The sequence below is a fragment of the Acomys minous genome (genome assembly GCF_964271855.1).
Source record: "Acomys minous genome assembly, chromosome: 9".
Lineage (NCBI taxonomy): Eukaryota > Metazoa > Chordata > Mammalia > Rodentia > Muridae > Acomys > Acomys minous.
Genome location: NC_140490.1, coordinates 12,710,384 through 12,726,118, shown reverse-complemented (window position 1 = coordinate 12,726,118; position 15,735 = coordinate 12,710,384). Strand labels below are relative to the sequence as shown.

The 15,735-nt window shown below is 47.1% G+C and overlaps 1 protein-coding gene across 1 annotated transcript; it reads right to left on the bottom strand.

Moving 5' to 3' along the window:
* Nucleotides 1-1,788: 1,788 nt before the first annotated feature.
* Nucleotides 1,789-9,773, bottom strand: GPR15LG (G protein-coupled receptor 15 ligand). The gene is made up of 3 exons (XM_084795880.1): nt 9,625-9,773; nt 7,378-7,458; nt 1,789-2,421 (listed from the first exon to the last, which is right to left on the bottom strand). Exons 1-3 carry the CDS (start codon nt 9,695-9,697, stop codon nt 2,336-2,338), a joined length of 240 nt encoding a protein of 79 aa, XP_084652006.1. The 5' UTR covers nt 9,698-9,773; the 3' UTR covers nt 1,789-2,335.
* Nucleotides 9,774-15,735: the final 5,962 nt, after the last annotated feature.

The following is a 15,735-nucleotide window of genomic DNA, read 5'->3' as shown; positions in this document are numbered from 1 at the left end:
TGCTGGAAGTCAGTGAAAGAGGAAGGAAGAGATGCTTGGTCTTTGAGGGGATTAGCATACACTTCCTGGGGTGATGGGCCTTCGTGAGTCCTGACAGTGAGCTAAGTTGCAGCTGGAAACCAGATTCTTCTTGTATTCCTTAGGGAAAGGACAGATGTGGGCTTGGGGTGGAGGTAGGGAGCAGGTGTCAGATCTTAGCTCCTTTTTGAGTTTGTATGATCTGAGCTGCTCTAGGGCTACTGTCCTGGAAGGCTGACCTCCACAGAACCGTTTCACAGGAAGTAGCTTTGAGCTGGGACACTGCAGTCCCTACCATCCCCCTGCTCCAGGAGCTGTCCCCTTCTCCAGGAACTGACTTACTCATCTTGTTCCCTCCCCTCTGGGATACTGGGGCTTCCATCATGTGCTTTCCTCATTGTGACACGGTCCACAATGGGATGGGCCCTGTCTTTGGCTTCTTGTCTTTATTTCTCCAGTATACCCAAGTGCATGTGTAAAGTCTTACATACATGTGTTTCTTTAATTATTTGAAGGGAGAATGGGGGGGGGGGGGCGGTGAGGATAACAGATAGAAGCCCTTCCATTGCCAATCAGGTAGGAGTTTCATATACAAGGAGTTCCTGATAGGTCAGTTGGAAAGAACCATGAATGGTCTGTGAACACATCATCCACTGCCCAGGAAGCTGAGAAGCATGAAACCACACCATGTTGTTTCCGAAGCCTGGCCCTGCCTTCTGTAGCTCTCCCAGTAGAGCTCCCTGTAGCTGCTGCTACCTGCACTCTCTCTTGCTCTCATGCATTCCCACTGTTCCTTGCTCTCAAGGCAAATACAAGCACATGGCAAGATTCCGAGTTCTAATTTTCTGCTTTTCTCCTGGCCCACAACGCAGACATCCAGTTGACGAGTTATGTTCCAGTTCTCAAATCTTCCCATCTCTTCATCGCCCCAATCCACTCAGGGTCATCTACACACTATGCACTTACATACCACACCATACAGGCAGCGTGTATAGTGAGTTACACGCATCGCAGCACATCCACCACCTCTCCCATACACAGCACGTCCCCCTCTAGCTGGGACTCTCTCGCTGGGAACGTGGCTCAGGTGCTCATCTTCTTTGCTTTACTCTTACATGCCACCTTCAATTTGTCACCTTGTGCTTACAACACAGCAATGTTGGCCTCTCAGAAGTCAGAGGACCTCATTCTTTGAGCCTTAGGACCCAGTGTAGTCTGATCATTGTTCTCCTTGGGAATGGCAAAGTAGAGGAGGGAAGAAGGGAAGGAGGGAGGGAGGGAGGGAACAGTTATAAAAGGGAGTTGGAAAGTTGGTTATGATAAAATCCAGGCTTTGATTTGCCTGGGCATGGCTGTCCCAAAGGATGCTCTGCCTAACAGCCCCACAACCCATGGTCCTGGTGTTCTCACTCAGCTGGGAGTAATGCAGGAATGGAGGCTTCTCACCTTGCTGGAAGGATCCGATTATAGAGGGAGCTTTACTGAGACACAAGCCTCTTAGACCTGAGCCACCTGTCTCCTCTGAGCTTCGGGCTCCCTGTGGATATAAGCACTGCTCCAGGGTGGGGCCTTTCCTGAGCTTTTCTAAGCCTAGCCCGTTGCAGTAGATCTTTCCCATCATTTCTGTTTTACAGAAAATTGAGCTGCCAAGCCTAAGTCACACACAAAAACCTGGGCAAGTCTAGGCCCTGTGTCCTGGTGTGTGGGACCCAAGCACCTAACTACTGTCTCTTTTCCTTACTGTTCTGTGATGGAGGGGTAGACTCCAAGTTTTTCCAGATACTTTCATTTTATTATAAACATTGTATCTCGGGCCATATTACTGACTTTCTCAGACAACGGTGCTCCATGCATAGTGTGTACACCAACTCATTATTTATTATTTTCGGTGTTCTCCTGGTGGCTACAGTAGGAAGTTACAGGAGTTGGTTCAGAGACTGTTGGTTAAGTGCTGGGAATCTGTGGATGTCTGTGGGTGCCTGAGATGCTGGAGTCCTGGCTGGTCTCGCTGGGGATCACATTCTAGTCAGCTTGGAAGTCTGGAGCGGTAGATGCTAGAGGCAGAATCTTTGGCTTTGATTCTGGAGGAGCCCTGAAGACATGTGGGCTGAGCCTGGATCACAGTGACTCTGGAGGCTGGTGGTACCTTTGGAACAAGGACTGGGAATTCTGCGATGTCGTTGGCTGTCTGAAGTGAAGCATCCCAGTGTCACAGCTCACTGCTGCTATGAAGGTTGGTGGGGGCAAGTCAAGGCTTCTGGTGTCTCCACAGCTGGGCGTCAAGGTCTCATCTGGGTGGAGCCAGGCTTTGGGAGCCCTATATCTGTGGGAGAGCCCCTGGTACCACCCATGACTTGGACTGTGTCTTGCTTCTGCATGGTCTGCAGGGCCTTGTGTGGCTTCCTGGAGATGAGTGGCAACAGCCAGGAAGGGGAATGGCAAGGCAAAGTCAAGTGGGTAGGACATGGGTGGAAAGAGGAAGAAAACATGATTAAGACTCATACTTATGTATAAAAATTTAAAGAAGTCAAATAAGTAGATCTTATCACCCTCTCTAGAACCCCAATGGGACTTTCCTGGCATTAATTAAAATATCATGGAGCAAGTGTTATTTGAGTGGGGAATGGAATGGGTTATTAAGTGATGGTGATGTGATTATTTTTCTCTCTGTGTTTGAAGTTTATTCCTGTCTGCATTATGATGTGGTGATTAATGGCATGGAGTCTAGGGCTGAATCGCTTGGATTCAAAGGTTGTAATGCTCACTGTCGACCAACCAGATCTTCAACAAGGTCCTTGAAATTTGTCTGTTGTTTGGCCCCACATCCATTAAAAAAAAAAAAAAAAGCAAAAAGAACCAGTAGGGCTGGAGAGATTGCTCATGGGTTAAGAGCACTGACTGCTCTTTCAGAGGTCATGGTGGCTCACAACCATCTATAATGGTTGGTGATCTGATGCCCTCTTCTGGCCTGCAGGTGTACATGCAGGCAGAGCACTGTGTACATAATAAATAAATAAATAATAAATAGATGAATCTTAAAAAAAAGATCAAGTAACAGTATTTAATTTCAAGACATTGCAAGGATAAAAAGTGTTAGCAGATACAAATACTTATGAAAAACAAAATTTAAGTATCCTTATTCATCCTCAACTACATGCAATCATCACAAATTAGACTCCATTGCCCTATCACAAACATGCAAACAAGCAAATAAACAAACACATGGATATGATTGGCTATGGTGAAAGACATGCCAATCTGTTATGCAAACTCAGTAAAAACCATCCTTACTGTTTTGGGTTACCCAAGGTGAGAAGGATAGCTTATTGTGCAGGCAAGGGTAATGAATAGAATTACAAGGAACCGTAGGGATTGTTTCCTCTAATTGGACCCCTGGGCAGTGAGGCTGCCAGCTCTGGCCACCACCTCCTTCAAGCATTTATTGTTCAGAGTCTACATGTTATATGTCTACCCTGGTATTGCTATCCTGAAAGCCTCAAGTGACCCCTTTCCCAGTGGGTAACCGTCGTCACCGTCAGTGAAGCCCCCTTGTGAGGACAGAGACAGCTGCATGGTGAGGGAAATGCTCTGCAGTCTTCTACCCTGAGTCTGCTCTTCCTGTGGGTTCACTCATTTTTGTTGAGCTTTGAAGTAGAGTGTGGCAGAAATCCTCAGAGCCTAGCCTTGTCTCAGGTATCAGAAGTCTTTCTGCCTGGCCTTCCAGAAGCTTCCCCTGGTGACCTCATGACGCATGGAAGGAAGACAAAGGCTCCTGGCTGGTAAGTTTGATCTGCTGAGATCGAAGAAGCCATGAGTCTGACTTAGATCAGCGTCGGAGCCCCTCAATAGCCAACTGTGCCAGTGTATTGAGTGCTCCTTTCAAAGGTGCTGCTGCCTGGGCAGTGTTACTGTGCAGATCATTCTACGGTTTGTAAAAACTACCTTAAGAAAACCTTGGCCCATCTTCTTCCAGTGACCTGGTAAGTGCAGTCACTTCATTTTGTGTGTTAACTTTCAAAGATGTTTTTTTTACTTCAACACAGAATCCCATGGCCTGTACACTGTGTCATTCTGTGGACCCAGCCCAGCATGCAGACACAAAGCAGAGCCCAGGAGAGGGTTTAGGATGAGCAGCAGTCACTCTGGGTGTCTCTGTTGTCCCAGCTGGCAGTAATTTCTCTTCCCATAGACAGCAGAGCAGGCACACGCCTGCTGGGCACACGGAGCTAGATGACAGGAAGATGAGACACTGAAATCCTGCTGTGCATTGCTCAATACCCTGATTTATCTCCTTGGTCCTTCTCTCTGGATCTCAGGGACTGTCCTGGGAGACACTGGGTGGAAGCACCAAGCCTGGGCAAGCATGTGCTCTGGGTGAGGTGTTGAGTAATCAGCAGCAGTGCAGAGTCAAGGGAGAAAAGAGAAGCTGGAGGAAGGACAGGTACACAGACAGACAGACAGACAGACAGACAGACAGACAGACAGACACACAGATATATACAGATACTAAATATACAACCTATGTGCTATGTGACTCCATACACGAATATACATAATACACATGGGTTCTGGGGTGGTTGCAGCTCTCCCAGAATCCCAGCCCCTCCTCCATTGTGACCACAAGACAGGTTCACAGGGTGTCATGGGCTTGGCCTGATGCCCTGTGCTCTGTGGACATAAGCCTACCAATATCCGAACAACAGCAAGCTGGACCCTACAGCCACACATCATCTGCAGAGGAGGCACAAGCGAAGGAGCACAATGCCAGTGAGTGGTGGAGCTGAGACCCCACCCTGAGGGCACTTTCCTTCCTGGAAGTTTCCCTTTCACATTCTTCAGGAAGCTTCCTTCTGGAGATGAGGTAGTCTGCTGTAGTGCAAGAGACTCACTGACCCTGGTGTTCAGCTCTGCCTTTGAGTCCTGCTGAGCCTCTACATGACTGTGACAAGATCTCCCAGCAGTGGGCCTTAGGGCTTCCAGACAACTACACAGTAAGGGTCTAGAAAAGATGCCTGCTTCATTCTTCTTATTCTAAGTTGCTCATGAATTCCACCATGGAATTTTTGAAACACATGCTCAAAAGGAAATCCAGCCTCAACATAGGATCCATAACTTAGGTCATTCTCCTAAGTTAGTGTGCTCAACAAAAGGCTGCTCTTGTACTGGACATAAGACATGTACCTAGCCACATTCCACACTTCTAGAAGCTATGTGCAGAGTGTGGTGCATGTGTGTATCCATGCCCCTCTGTACATAGTCAGCATGTGAACTTATGTGCTTAAGTCTGTGTGTGACATATAGGAATATGTTTGTGTGCATATCATTAAGTAGTTGTATATGTGTATGTATGTATGTATGTATGTGTATGCATGTGGGGATATGTGGATAGTGTTTGTGTCTGTATATGTAGTATTTGGTGTGCATGTTTGTGCGTCTAACTCTAGATGTGTGGTATGTGTGTGTATAATGTGTGTAGGTTTGTGTATGTAGTGTGCATGTCTTGTGCTGTGCGTTTGTTCGCATGCATGCACTTGCATATGCATTTGTATGGTTGTGTGTATGGGTGTGGGTGTAGGTAGTGTGTGACTGTGCACCCCTCCTTCCCCCAGTTCCTCTTTTCTGCCTTTGTGCATCTGTGCAGGGATGGGCTAGAGGTGAAGACAGGTTCCAGCAAGCCCTCAGTGGGGAGCTGGCATCTCTCTCCCCTGCATTTGCACCTTATTTCACAAGCTGCTGGTGGGGCGGGGGCAGAGTTGCTTGCATCTTCCACCTTCCCTAGGCGGGTGCCTCACACTTAGTTATTCACAAGGTCTGTGTGAGAGAAGAGGTTATTTTTACCCAGCCCTGACAGGGTGTGATGGCAGTGTGGAGGAGGGTCTGTCAGCCCCTGGGGGGGGGGGGTACCGAGGTTGGAACTATCTTGTCTTCCTCATTTTGTTCCCTTCTTCATTCACATCAAAGTTTTCTCATGGATGACAGGACCCTTGGTAGCTGGTCATGGGCTTCGGGTGGCACAGCCTGGAGGAGCAAGGCGAGCTGTAGCCTTGGACTCCGGAGAATTAGCACTGAGGCTATAGAGAGCAGACACAGGGACCCTGTGTTGAAGTTGGGCATGTCTGGTCTGAGTTCCGCAGCCTTTCCTCAGGGCTCTGCCTGTTCTAAGCTCCAGGACTCTCTGTACAAAAATCCCAGACACACAGCCATCCTAACCACTTACCCTAGGACAGCAACTCAGAGCTTCAGTGTGCCGCTGGCCTGGACTCCTGGTGCTGGGATCTGTGTGCCTTTATATCTGGACCTTGAACTGTCTTCCTTGCTGCCTGTTACCTGCAGGTCTGGGAGAGGGCACCTTGGCTTTTCCAGGCTCATGCTGATCATGAAGCCCAGCCTGGGCTCAAGACTGAGTCTGTCTATATCTTTGGGTGCTGTCTTGTCTCCTACCAAGCTGGAGTTCCAGATCCACATTCTCCAAACACTGACTGCAGACCCTCTTGCAGTTCTTCTTTCAGGTCTATAGCTGGGTTATGGCTTGCACATGCTCTGGGCACCACCTGTCCTATAGCTCCCCTGCTTCTGTTCCTTCTGCTTGCCCAAGCCAGACCTTCATGCTTGCTGTTTCCTCGGTACCCATTTCTTTATTGTCATGTTTGTTTTTTTGTTTGTTTCAAGACAAGGTTTTTCTATGCAGTCTTGGCTGTTCTGGACTCAATTTGTAGACCAGCTGGCCTCCAACTCACAGAGATCCACATGCCTCTGCTTCCCCAAGTGCTGGGATTACAGGTGTGCGCCACTGCACCCTGCTTCTTTGTACCCATTTCTAGTCTCTGCCATCTGTGTTCAGTCTTGCAATCTTTCCTATAAGGTCTCCTATCCAGGGATGGGAGTGTTCCCATGCTTCTCCTTTTCTTTCTTCTTTCTTTCTTTCTTTCTTTCTTTCTTTCTTTCTTTCTTTCTTTCCTTTTCTTCCAATGGTGACTAAACTCAGGGCCCTGAGCTTCCCAGGCAAGCACTCTTCTGCTGACTGAGCCACACACTTGAGCCCTTGAGCCATTAATTCATTGTGTGTATCTAGCTGGTCTCAAGATTCACATTTGTCTTGTGTTAGCCTCTCTAATGATGGGGTTGCTTTGTGCTACCGTGCCCGGCCCCTATACCAATCTTAAGAGCTTTTTCTTGACAGAAGTGTCCAGTTTTAAGTGTTTAAATTGTTGCCTCTTCAGAGAACTCTAAATTCTGTTGTGCCCAAGACTGAATGTGGTCCCTCTGTACCAGTGCTTGACACCAGGTACTGACTGGTCTGTCCCATGGCTACCCTAGAAATCCACCCACTTCCAGACCAGACCTGATGAGGTCACTTACCTTTCTGGGCTGTCAGTTTGGATCTAGGAGCTAGGTGACAGCAGGGTCTGAGTTTCGGAGGCTTGGCCAGATGCCTTCTCCCTGAAAAGTAAAGAAGGATAGACCTTTCTTCAGTGGGCCAGGGCCATCATTGGGCAGATCTATACAAGGATGGCTTGGGAGAACTTCGATTTACAGGACTATTTATAGGAGTTCAAAAATATATGTTAAAAGCTGGCCAGTGGTGGCACATGTCCTTAGTCCCAGCACTGGGTAGGTAGAGACAGGCGGATCTCTGAATTTGAGGCCACCCTGGCCTAAAGAGGGAGTTCTAGGACAGGCACGGTTACACATAAAAAAAACCCTGGGTTGAAAAACAAATCAAAACAAACAAACAAACAAAAAGAATATTTGTTTAAAAAAACAAACAATCAACCCCAACAACAACAAACCAGGCTGAGGTTATGGAGGGAGGAAATAGGCAGCCTATGTTGTGTGATTTTCCAGAGATAAAGTCAATGTTGGAGCTTACTGCACCTGCTGATTGCTTCCTTCTCATGATGCTGTTTGAAAACTCATAGCACTGTGGGGAAATGGCAATCCAGATCTCTCGTCTAAGAAAAACACCCTAGATACAGGAAACATTTTATATGCACAACGCGCGTGTTTGATAAGTAATGCCATCCCTTGAGGCTGCTGGACACAGTCCTAAATGGGAGGAAGGTTTATGGTTAAAGACATCAGTCTCACTCAGTTTTCTATTAGAATCATATTGGTGACCTTGACATTGTCCAAAATTACAGGTATGATAAATGACGATGCTGTGGGCTGTGCTGAGGAATCTAACCTCTCCTTATTAGGAGGTACATTTTCACTGCAGAAACTTGGGCAACAAAAACCAAACAAATGCTTCCTGTAACCCCACTATTCAGAGAGGGGACTGTACAGTACTGAAGTCAATCATCAGTATTTTGGATGATTAAGTAATATGGTGTAGGTTTTAAAAAGTCTTTCATGTCCACTAAGTGTTAATATCATCAGAAATATTGGTATAGAAAAGTAGGTAGATGGTTAAGTAAGAGAAAAAGGCTCCAGTACTCGGCGTTTAGAATGAAGAACGGCAATTAGGGGATGGGAGGTGGCTCAGGCTTTAGGAGTTCTTCCTGCTCTTCCCTTCCCTGTAGGAATAAAAAGATCACGCATGTTCCCCACATCTGAACACACACCAGCGTCCCACACATACTATCTATCTCCCTATCACATGTATTCATCCCTTCTGCCCATGGAGCTTTCTGCACAGGAGGATTTGAAATCCTCAAGTTCACATAGTTAGTTGTTCATTTGCTCTGTTCCAAAGACAACACATGTGACGATAGGGGGCTGCTGACTTTCCAGACAAGAATGCCTCAGGTGGGCAGCTAGCTGAGTGGATTTGTGCTCATATGGTAACTATGCAGCTTTGTACATGTGTCAGGTCCAAAGGAAACTCCACTCCCCCAAATCCCAGTGTATGTTTTCCTCTGCCAAAGGAGCCATTTCCTTATTGCTTTCAGAAGGCACAGGTGGCTGTCTGTGGTACCTGCTGACATACCAAAGTGCATGCCGGCCTCCAGGACTTCTCAGTATAACATCCTGTTATTCTGGCTGGCTCTGCTCAATCCTCCTCATCCTGCCCCTTTACCCTAAACTTCTTCAGCCCATGGGATTCCCTTCTCCAACTTTTCATTCCCATAGAACCCTGACATTTCAGCCGTGCACCCTCTCTTTTGTCTTCCTCTCTTGCCCCCCTTCACCATCCCCCCGCCCCTGCCTCTACCTTAGTTTCCTTTGTCCAAATTCTCTTTGTCTTTCTCTCTTGCTCTTTCCCTTCCTCTTTTCTCCCATGACCAAGTTCAGTCTGCTGGCCATGTTCAGTTTACTACTTCCTCTCTGCTCTAGACTGTTCCAGATGCCTCTGGCTGTACTTACCTAATATCTACAGTAAAAATTTTCCCCTTAATCATACCTTGGAAAGGCCATGTTCTCTGATTATATGTCTGGCGCCAAACCCCTTAGTTGACACAGTAGGCCCTCAGTTTGTTTGGGAGCATAGGACTGCCCACAGAAGCTATAAGGCCTGAAGTCTGTCAAGCTATCTATCGGGCACTATGGTGGCTAGAATATCTTCCAAGTTCTTTCCAGTGTTTAGGATTGTTTGCTAGCTCCTGTTTGAAACCTTCCCAGACCTTGACATCAATGCCTGGGGACCAGAGCCCAGGGGCAGGTTACCTTCTGAAGAGAGAACACAGAAGCCGAGGAGCAGCAGCACGCAGAGCAGACCGGACAGGGCTAGAAGTCTCATAGTGAAGTAGCTCAAGTCTCACAGCTAGGGAAGGGAGCGGTGCCACAAAAAGGCCTCCCTTTGGCCTCTGAAGACATTTATAGGGTGGCAGAGAGGCGTTTCCACACAGGCAAGGCATCCCAGCCCTAAAAGTCTCGTAAGTGCATTGGGCTCCTCCCAGTAAGACAACAAACCAGCTCTTCAAGAAGTCAGGATGATTAGGTGACTTGCTGTGTGGACCTGTATGTGTCTGACCCTGGGAGCTACTCTGTGTTGGCCTCAGTGGTTAGAGGAAGAAACTCTTATGCTGGGAAAAGCCACTGTCCAGGGTTGAATGTTAACTTTTAGAGTCAGCGACAACTGCACCAAATGCAGATCTTCCTGCTTTCTTGTAAATGTGGCTGGGGAAGGGCCATAAAAGCAAAGGCAAAGCCTTGGGGAGAGCCAAATGCTAGGTTTGAATCCTTTCTCTGACAGTGATCAGCAGTGTTGTTTTCTTGATCTTGACACCACTAGACGTCTCTGCGTCTGCTGTCCACATGTGAAGTGGACACAGAGCTCCGAGGATGTGTTCCAGAAGTCATCTGTACCAAGCTGGCCACTTACACCATTGTTAAATTATGTGGGGACTGCAACTAGTCCCTGGTGGGCAGTTGACAAGGTGATTAAATGAAAAGTGCCATATGTCGGCCCGGGCAAGGCACAGCACCTGGGAAAAACTAACTGGAAGAGTAAGGGAGTGTTTCACAGTTGCAGGAAGCTAGGTCACACATCCATCTCTTAGACATGCCCTAGACTGGGATGTGACACTGTGCCTGACCCCAGAGACTGCTGTGCAAAGAGGTGACTGCCATGCTACATAGTACCATGCCATAGGCCCATGTTGTACAGTCGGTTAGGAGAAGAAGGAGAGAAGGTTGTGCAGAGACGGAGTAAATAGGGATTGGTAGGGCAGTGGGCTGGTATGGTAGGCCAGGTTGTGGTGGACTTCCTGGACCACAGAGGAGTTATATTAGCCAAGATGAAAAAGGGGGGCTTGCTGTCTTTCTGCTGGGTAGACAGATGGCTGCACACTTGAGAGTTCCTTTTCTGTTAGGAACGGTCTGTGGTCCCTAAGCCTGACCTAAGCCTAGGGAGTGAATAGAAGGCAGCTTCTTGTGGCACAGAGCTAGCACAGTATAATATGAGTGCCTTAGCAAATGTCAGACCCTGGACGTGAGGGCAAGAGGAGCAAAGTGATCTCCAGCCTATGACGGATAGTGAATGGGCAATTCCCATACACTCTGCTGAGCCTTTACCCAGCTCTGCTCAAACTCCCAACTCCTGTTCCTTCTTCCAGACCCGGCTCAGGAATCTTCTCTCCCAGGCTTTCCTGACGCCTGCTGTGATGTTCACAGTTAGTTCTCAGACTGTTCTTTCCTCCCAGCAACAGAGGTCCAGGAGACAAATGGCTGGAACCCGGGGAGCAAAAGGAGTGTAGAGCAGACACTGAGCCTGTGGCATCGTTATGATTTATGGTTGCGCTGTGAGTCTAAGGCACCTGGCCATTCTGTGTCCAGGTCAGGCTGTCATTCTGGACATAAGGTGTTAATCCTGAGATTCACAGGAGAAAAACCCATTCCATCATTTTGGGCCAAATTTAAAGCAAGCTTTATTAAATACTAAATATTGACTGAGAGACGGACTTTGATCAGGGCCATTCCCCAGAATTTCCCAGCTGAGTGGCCCCAAGACCATTGCAGGGGCCCAAGACCATTATAAAGACTAACCTATTGGTCTCTGAACTTTCCCATGAGGCCCAGTTATTTTCCAAGACGTATAACCCACAGCGTTCCAGGAAGTTCCCCGGGGCAGATAGGGCTTACAAGTTAATTCTGGGGTATTACAAAGGCTCAGAGCTTTGTTTCTGTTATGTAGTGGTTATCATGTTTGCCTCATAAAGGCTTGGGCAAAAGAAGGTAAACTAAAAGAGGAGGAACTGGCTACATTACATAGGCCCAGATCAGAATCTAAGGAATGAAAAGCTGAGAAGCAAGCAAGTGTTCTTCCAGCCACGAGTGTGCAAGGAACATGTGTAGGAGGTGCTATCCCTATGGCCGGGCACAGGGAAGCAGCTGACTGTGACTTAAGAAGAGCTATGGAGTATTGGAAGGTGGGCCAGCCTGCAGGAACTCCCTCTGGGCAGTTTCTAGAGCCTTCATGTATCCTGCCTCTGTGAACACACATGAAACTTGAGGTCACCCTTATGGTGGGATGGCAACTGTCCTTTTCCTTAAAAGGCTTACCCTTCTTGTGACCAAGGAATGGGATGGCTGGTTCATAACCTAGCAGGTCCCATAGGAGAGTGTCAGTCTACCCAGCTCTCTAGGAGTGATGGGGACTGGCCCAAGGTACCTGCACCTCCCCTGGGGCTTTGTTTGCTGTACGCTAGAGAAGCAGTTTAGGCTCGTGCCCAAAATGGATCAGTGAGAAAATCAATGCCCAGGCAACATTTTAACCAGCAGCCCATGCTTTTTTATTTTTTATTTTTATTTTTTTATTAGATGTGAAGACACCTTACAGTTAGTTCACCCAAAGAAACTAGTTCAGCTTCCTGGTCTATAGGCCTGTAGGTCATAAAGGCCAGTCTTCTCTGCTAGTTGTTCTTTCCCCTCTAACGCCACCTCAAGAGGTGACACACTTTCCCAACAGTGGCTGCTCCACCTCTCTCCTGGGCACCAGTTCTGGAGCCGTTCCATCCCCGGGGACAGTCACTCTTCTCAGATTTTCACTTACTTACAACATTGCAAAGATAACCTGTCAACTTCTTACTTTAAAAAAGGAAGGAGCACCTCTGGCTTTTTAGAATATCCAAAATCTCGTGATGCGTGAAAAGGGTGGGAGTGAGGAGAATGCTAACGGGGACACCTGCTAGTCTTAAGCACATGCGGTTTTAGTACCGAAGAAAGACCTAAATTTGAATGGTTTCCAAAGATGATGCTGAAACCTTGGCAGCCATCCTGAGAAGAAAGTGTCTGCAGACACACCTAAAACAAGAGGGGATTTTATAAGGAAGGAAAAACAAAAAAACATTTCAAATCAAATTTGTCATTTCTAAGAATAGGGCGGAAGAAGCTGCCAGAGTTGTCCCACCCTGTTTGCTCACCTCAGGCAGTAGTACCTACCTCTTCTTTTATAGACCTTGTGGGTGATCAGAAATGACTCTCTCTCCTGTGGGCTCAGCAATCTGCAGAGCAGCAACAAATGGAGGGTGACAGCAGGTCTCAGGCCCCAGCCTTTCCTCATGGTGGCCTTGAATTCCTTCACCCACTTGATGTTAAGAAGTCACGGACTTGCAGTCATGAGAGACTTTCAAGTCTTGTCAGACTCTAAAGCTGCTGTTCTTGCCAGAGTTCCGGGGAGCACGCACAGTGGAAGGCCAGCAAGGTGGTTTTCATAGTTCACAGCTAACCTCAACTGAACTTCCTTCTAGGCCTTCATTCTGTCCATTTGGTCTTGCCTGCCTGTGGGCATTATGCTGGTGATGGCAACCATGGGGTATGCAGTGGCGATGTCCGGGTGCTCTCTCAATCCATGCTCTTGATGAGGGCCTGGTCTCTGCTCTCATGGAGGTAGTAAAACTTTGTTACCTCACATCTCGCAGCTACCAGGTTGCTCTCCCTACAGCCTTGGTTATGGGGCTACTGTGTCTTTCCATGGAGGCAGCAGTTGGTCTGGGGTTTCCTCCACTGCTAATTTTTTGGGAATGTTGTGTTCTTTACCAGTCCACAGAGGCTTGCAGGATGAGTTTTTTCCCTCTCTTTCTTAGCTCTTCCATGGTCCTTGCAGGTTGGTGTTGAAGTCAGAGTGCCAGTTTCTTTGCTCTTGATGTAAAAAGCCCAATTCTACTCACCACTTTGCTTGAGTTTAATAGCTTTAGAGTTCATGTATGAGCTTTGTTTCTGTGCCTGGCTTATTTCATTTCACACAATACCCAGGCTATTGCCTTTTTAACAGATTGGCCTTTTTAAGTCTAGTAGGATTATATTGGACATATTTACCAGATGTCTTTCATTCAGCCACTGCTGGACATTCAGGTTGATGCTCTATCTTGGCTACTGTGAACAGCTCTGGGATGAATACCGGTATGCAAATATCTCTTCAACACACCTATTTCACTTTCTTAGGGTGTGTACCCAGAAATGGGATGACTAGATCTTTTCTAATAACCTGTCTCCAAACAGTACCCAACTGCCACCTGTGTTAAAAGGTGTCCGATGCTTACCTTCTCTCTTGCTGTACTAGGAACATGCAGAGAGAGAGAGAAAGGGGTGGGGGGGGGGATGAATCTTAGGTCTTCCTTAGTTATAACAGGAGACACTGCACATGCCAATTTGGATGAATAAAGGTGAGGACAAGTAGAGCCCATGTGAGACTTGGCAGGAAGGTGGGTATGGATATAGGAGTGACAAGGGTTTCTTCTTAGGACTGACGAACAGCAAGATGGCTTGGGAAGGATCTTGTTGGCGTCTGTTCTGTCCTTTGATACTCAACAGCAGCCGTCCCAAAAGAGGCGTCACCTTTCTTCCCTACCACTAGAAACCCCAGAATAGAATGGAGACTTGTGTGGAGCTGCTCGAGATGGGCAGTCCCCAGGTACAGTGAACCCAGTTGGAGGAGTAAAGGCCACAGACAAGTCATGCTGGGCCACAGGGCTGGACGGCTTAGAGCCTTCTGGTGCTGCTATGGGTCTTCTGAGCACTCCCCAGGAGCTTCCTATCAAGTGTTGCAATGGTTCTCACTCACTGTCTATGTGGGTTTCCCTTGTTTATTCCCCAGGGACTAGAGAGATGGTTTCATCAGTTAAGGACTCAAATTTGACTCCCAGTACTCACAAGTTAGCTTGGAACACCAAGTTCCAAGGAATCTGACATGAGAGGGCACCAGGCATACACATGGTACATACATGCATGCAGGCAGAACACTCATACACATCAAATGCTACCTGGGGGCAATTCTACCATACTAAAAGGTAAGAAACTCTTCCTTTTCTCATCAAATGATTTCCTTTCCTGTCACTCAATTTACTAGTGAAAAACAAACCAAAAAAACAACTTAATTTCAGCAGTTCAGTAGTTTTGTCACTTTTGTGCCTGTGTGTGAACACATGCATGCACCCATGCACCTATGATTCTTGATTGAAGACGAGAGGACAACTTGCCAGAATTGGCTCTCACCTTGTACCATGTGTCCCAAATATCAAACTCAGGCCATCAAGCTTGGCACTAAGTGCCTTTATCCACCAAGTCCTCTTAACACCCCTCCCCCAACTCCAGCTTTAGACCGCATCATTCTACTTAAGTGATTCAGCTGATTATACTTGTTTTGAGACACCCACTGTGGCCTTACTTCACTTTGAGCACAATTAGAGTCCTGAAGACTTTATAGTTTCCACCACCACATTTGCCCAGGGTCCTGTAGTAGAGTTGAGTTCTCTGCTAAGTAGGTCAACACTTCCCACACCTGCTGCCTGTGGAGTTGAGGCTAGACTTTCTTCTTCCCAGCAAAGTACCAACACTTCTTGGAACTCATTAATATTACTATGGATAATCCTTTTTTTATTTTCTGGATGATCTTGAGTCACTTAAGTTTTACTTCCCATGAGCTCACTATTATGTAAGAGTGTCTAATAGATGTACCAATGTCCTGAGAGTGGTTCATGAGTCACTCAGGTGTGCTGACATCTGAAGGGTGATTCAAGCTGTGGAGACCCAGTGTTGAGATTTTACAATTCTCTATCTCCAGCAAGGGTTTCTGCCTCAAGTATGTAGTATGTCAGCAGAGACAACTGCCTTCTTTTGACAGACACTATTAGATCTCTCCTGGTTATTGGCATTCAGTTGTAACCTTTCAGAATGGCATACCTCTGGCTACTCATTCCATCTTTCCACCGTTGGTACCAAGAATTCCTTCAAGGTCTACCAAATTTCTTAATCTTGGAAACAGATCATATTTACCAGTACAGCTTTCAACTTCTAGTCTTATTTTGCATTGCCAAGATCAACTTACTCAGTGTGCTT

Excerpts from the sequence above, each read along its gene's own strand:
- GPR15LG (XM_084795880.1), bottom strand. The coding sequence starts at position 9,697 with ATGAGACTTCTAGCCCTGTCCGGTCTGCTCTGCGTGCTGCTGCTCCTC. Across the intron at positions 7,459-9,624 it reads CTGTGTTCTCTCTTCAGAAG|GGAGAAGGCATCTGGCCAAG; the intron begins GTAACCTGCCCC and ends TTTACTTTTCAG. Across the intron at positions 2,422-7,377 it reads CAAACTGACAGCCCAGAAAG|GAAGCCACACAAGGCCCTGC; the intron begins GTAAGTGACCTC and ends ACTCATCTCCAG.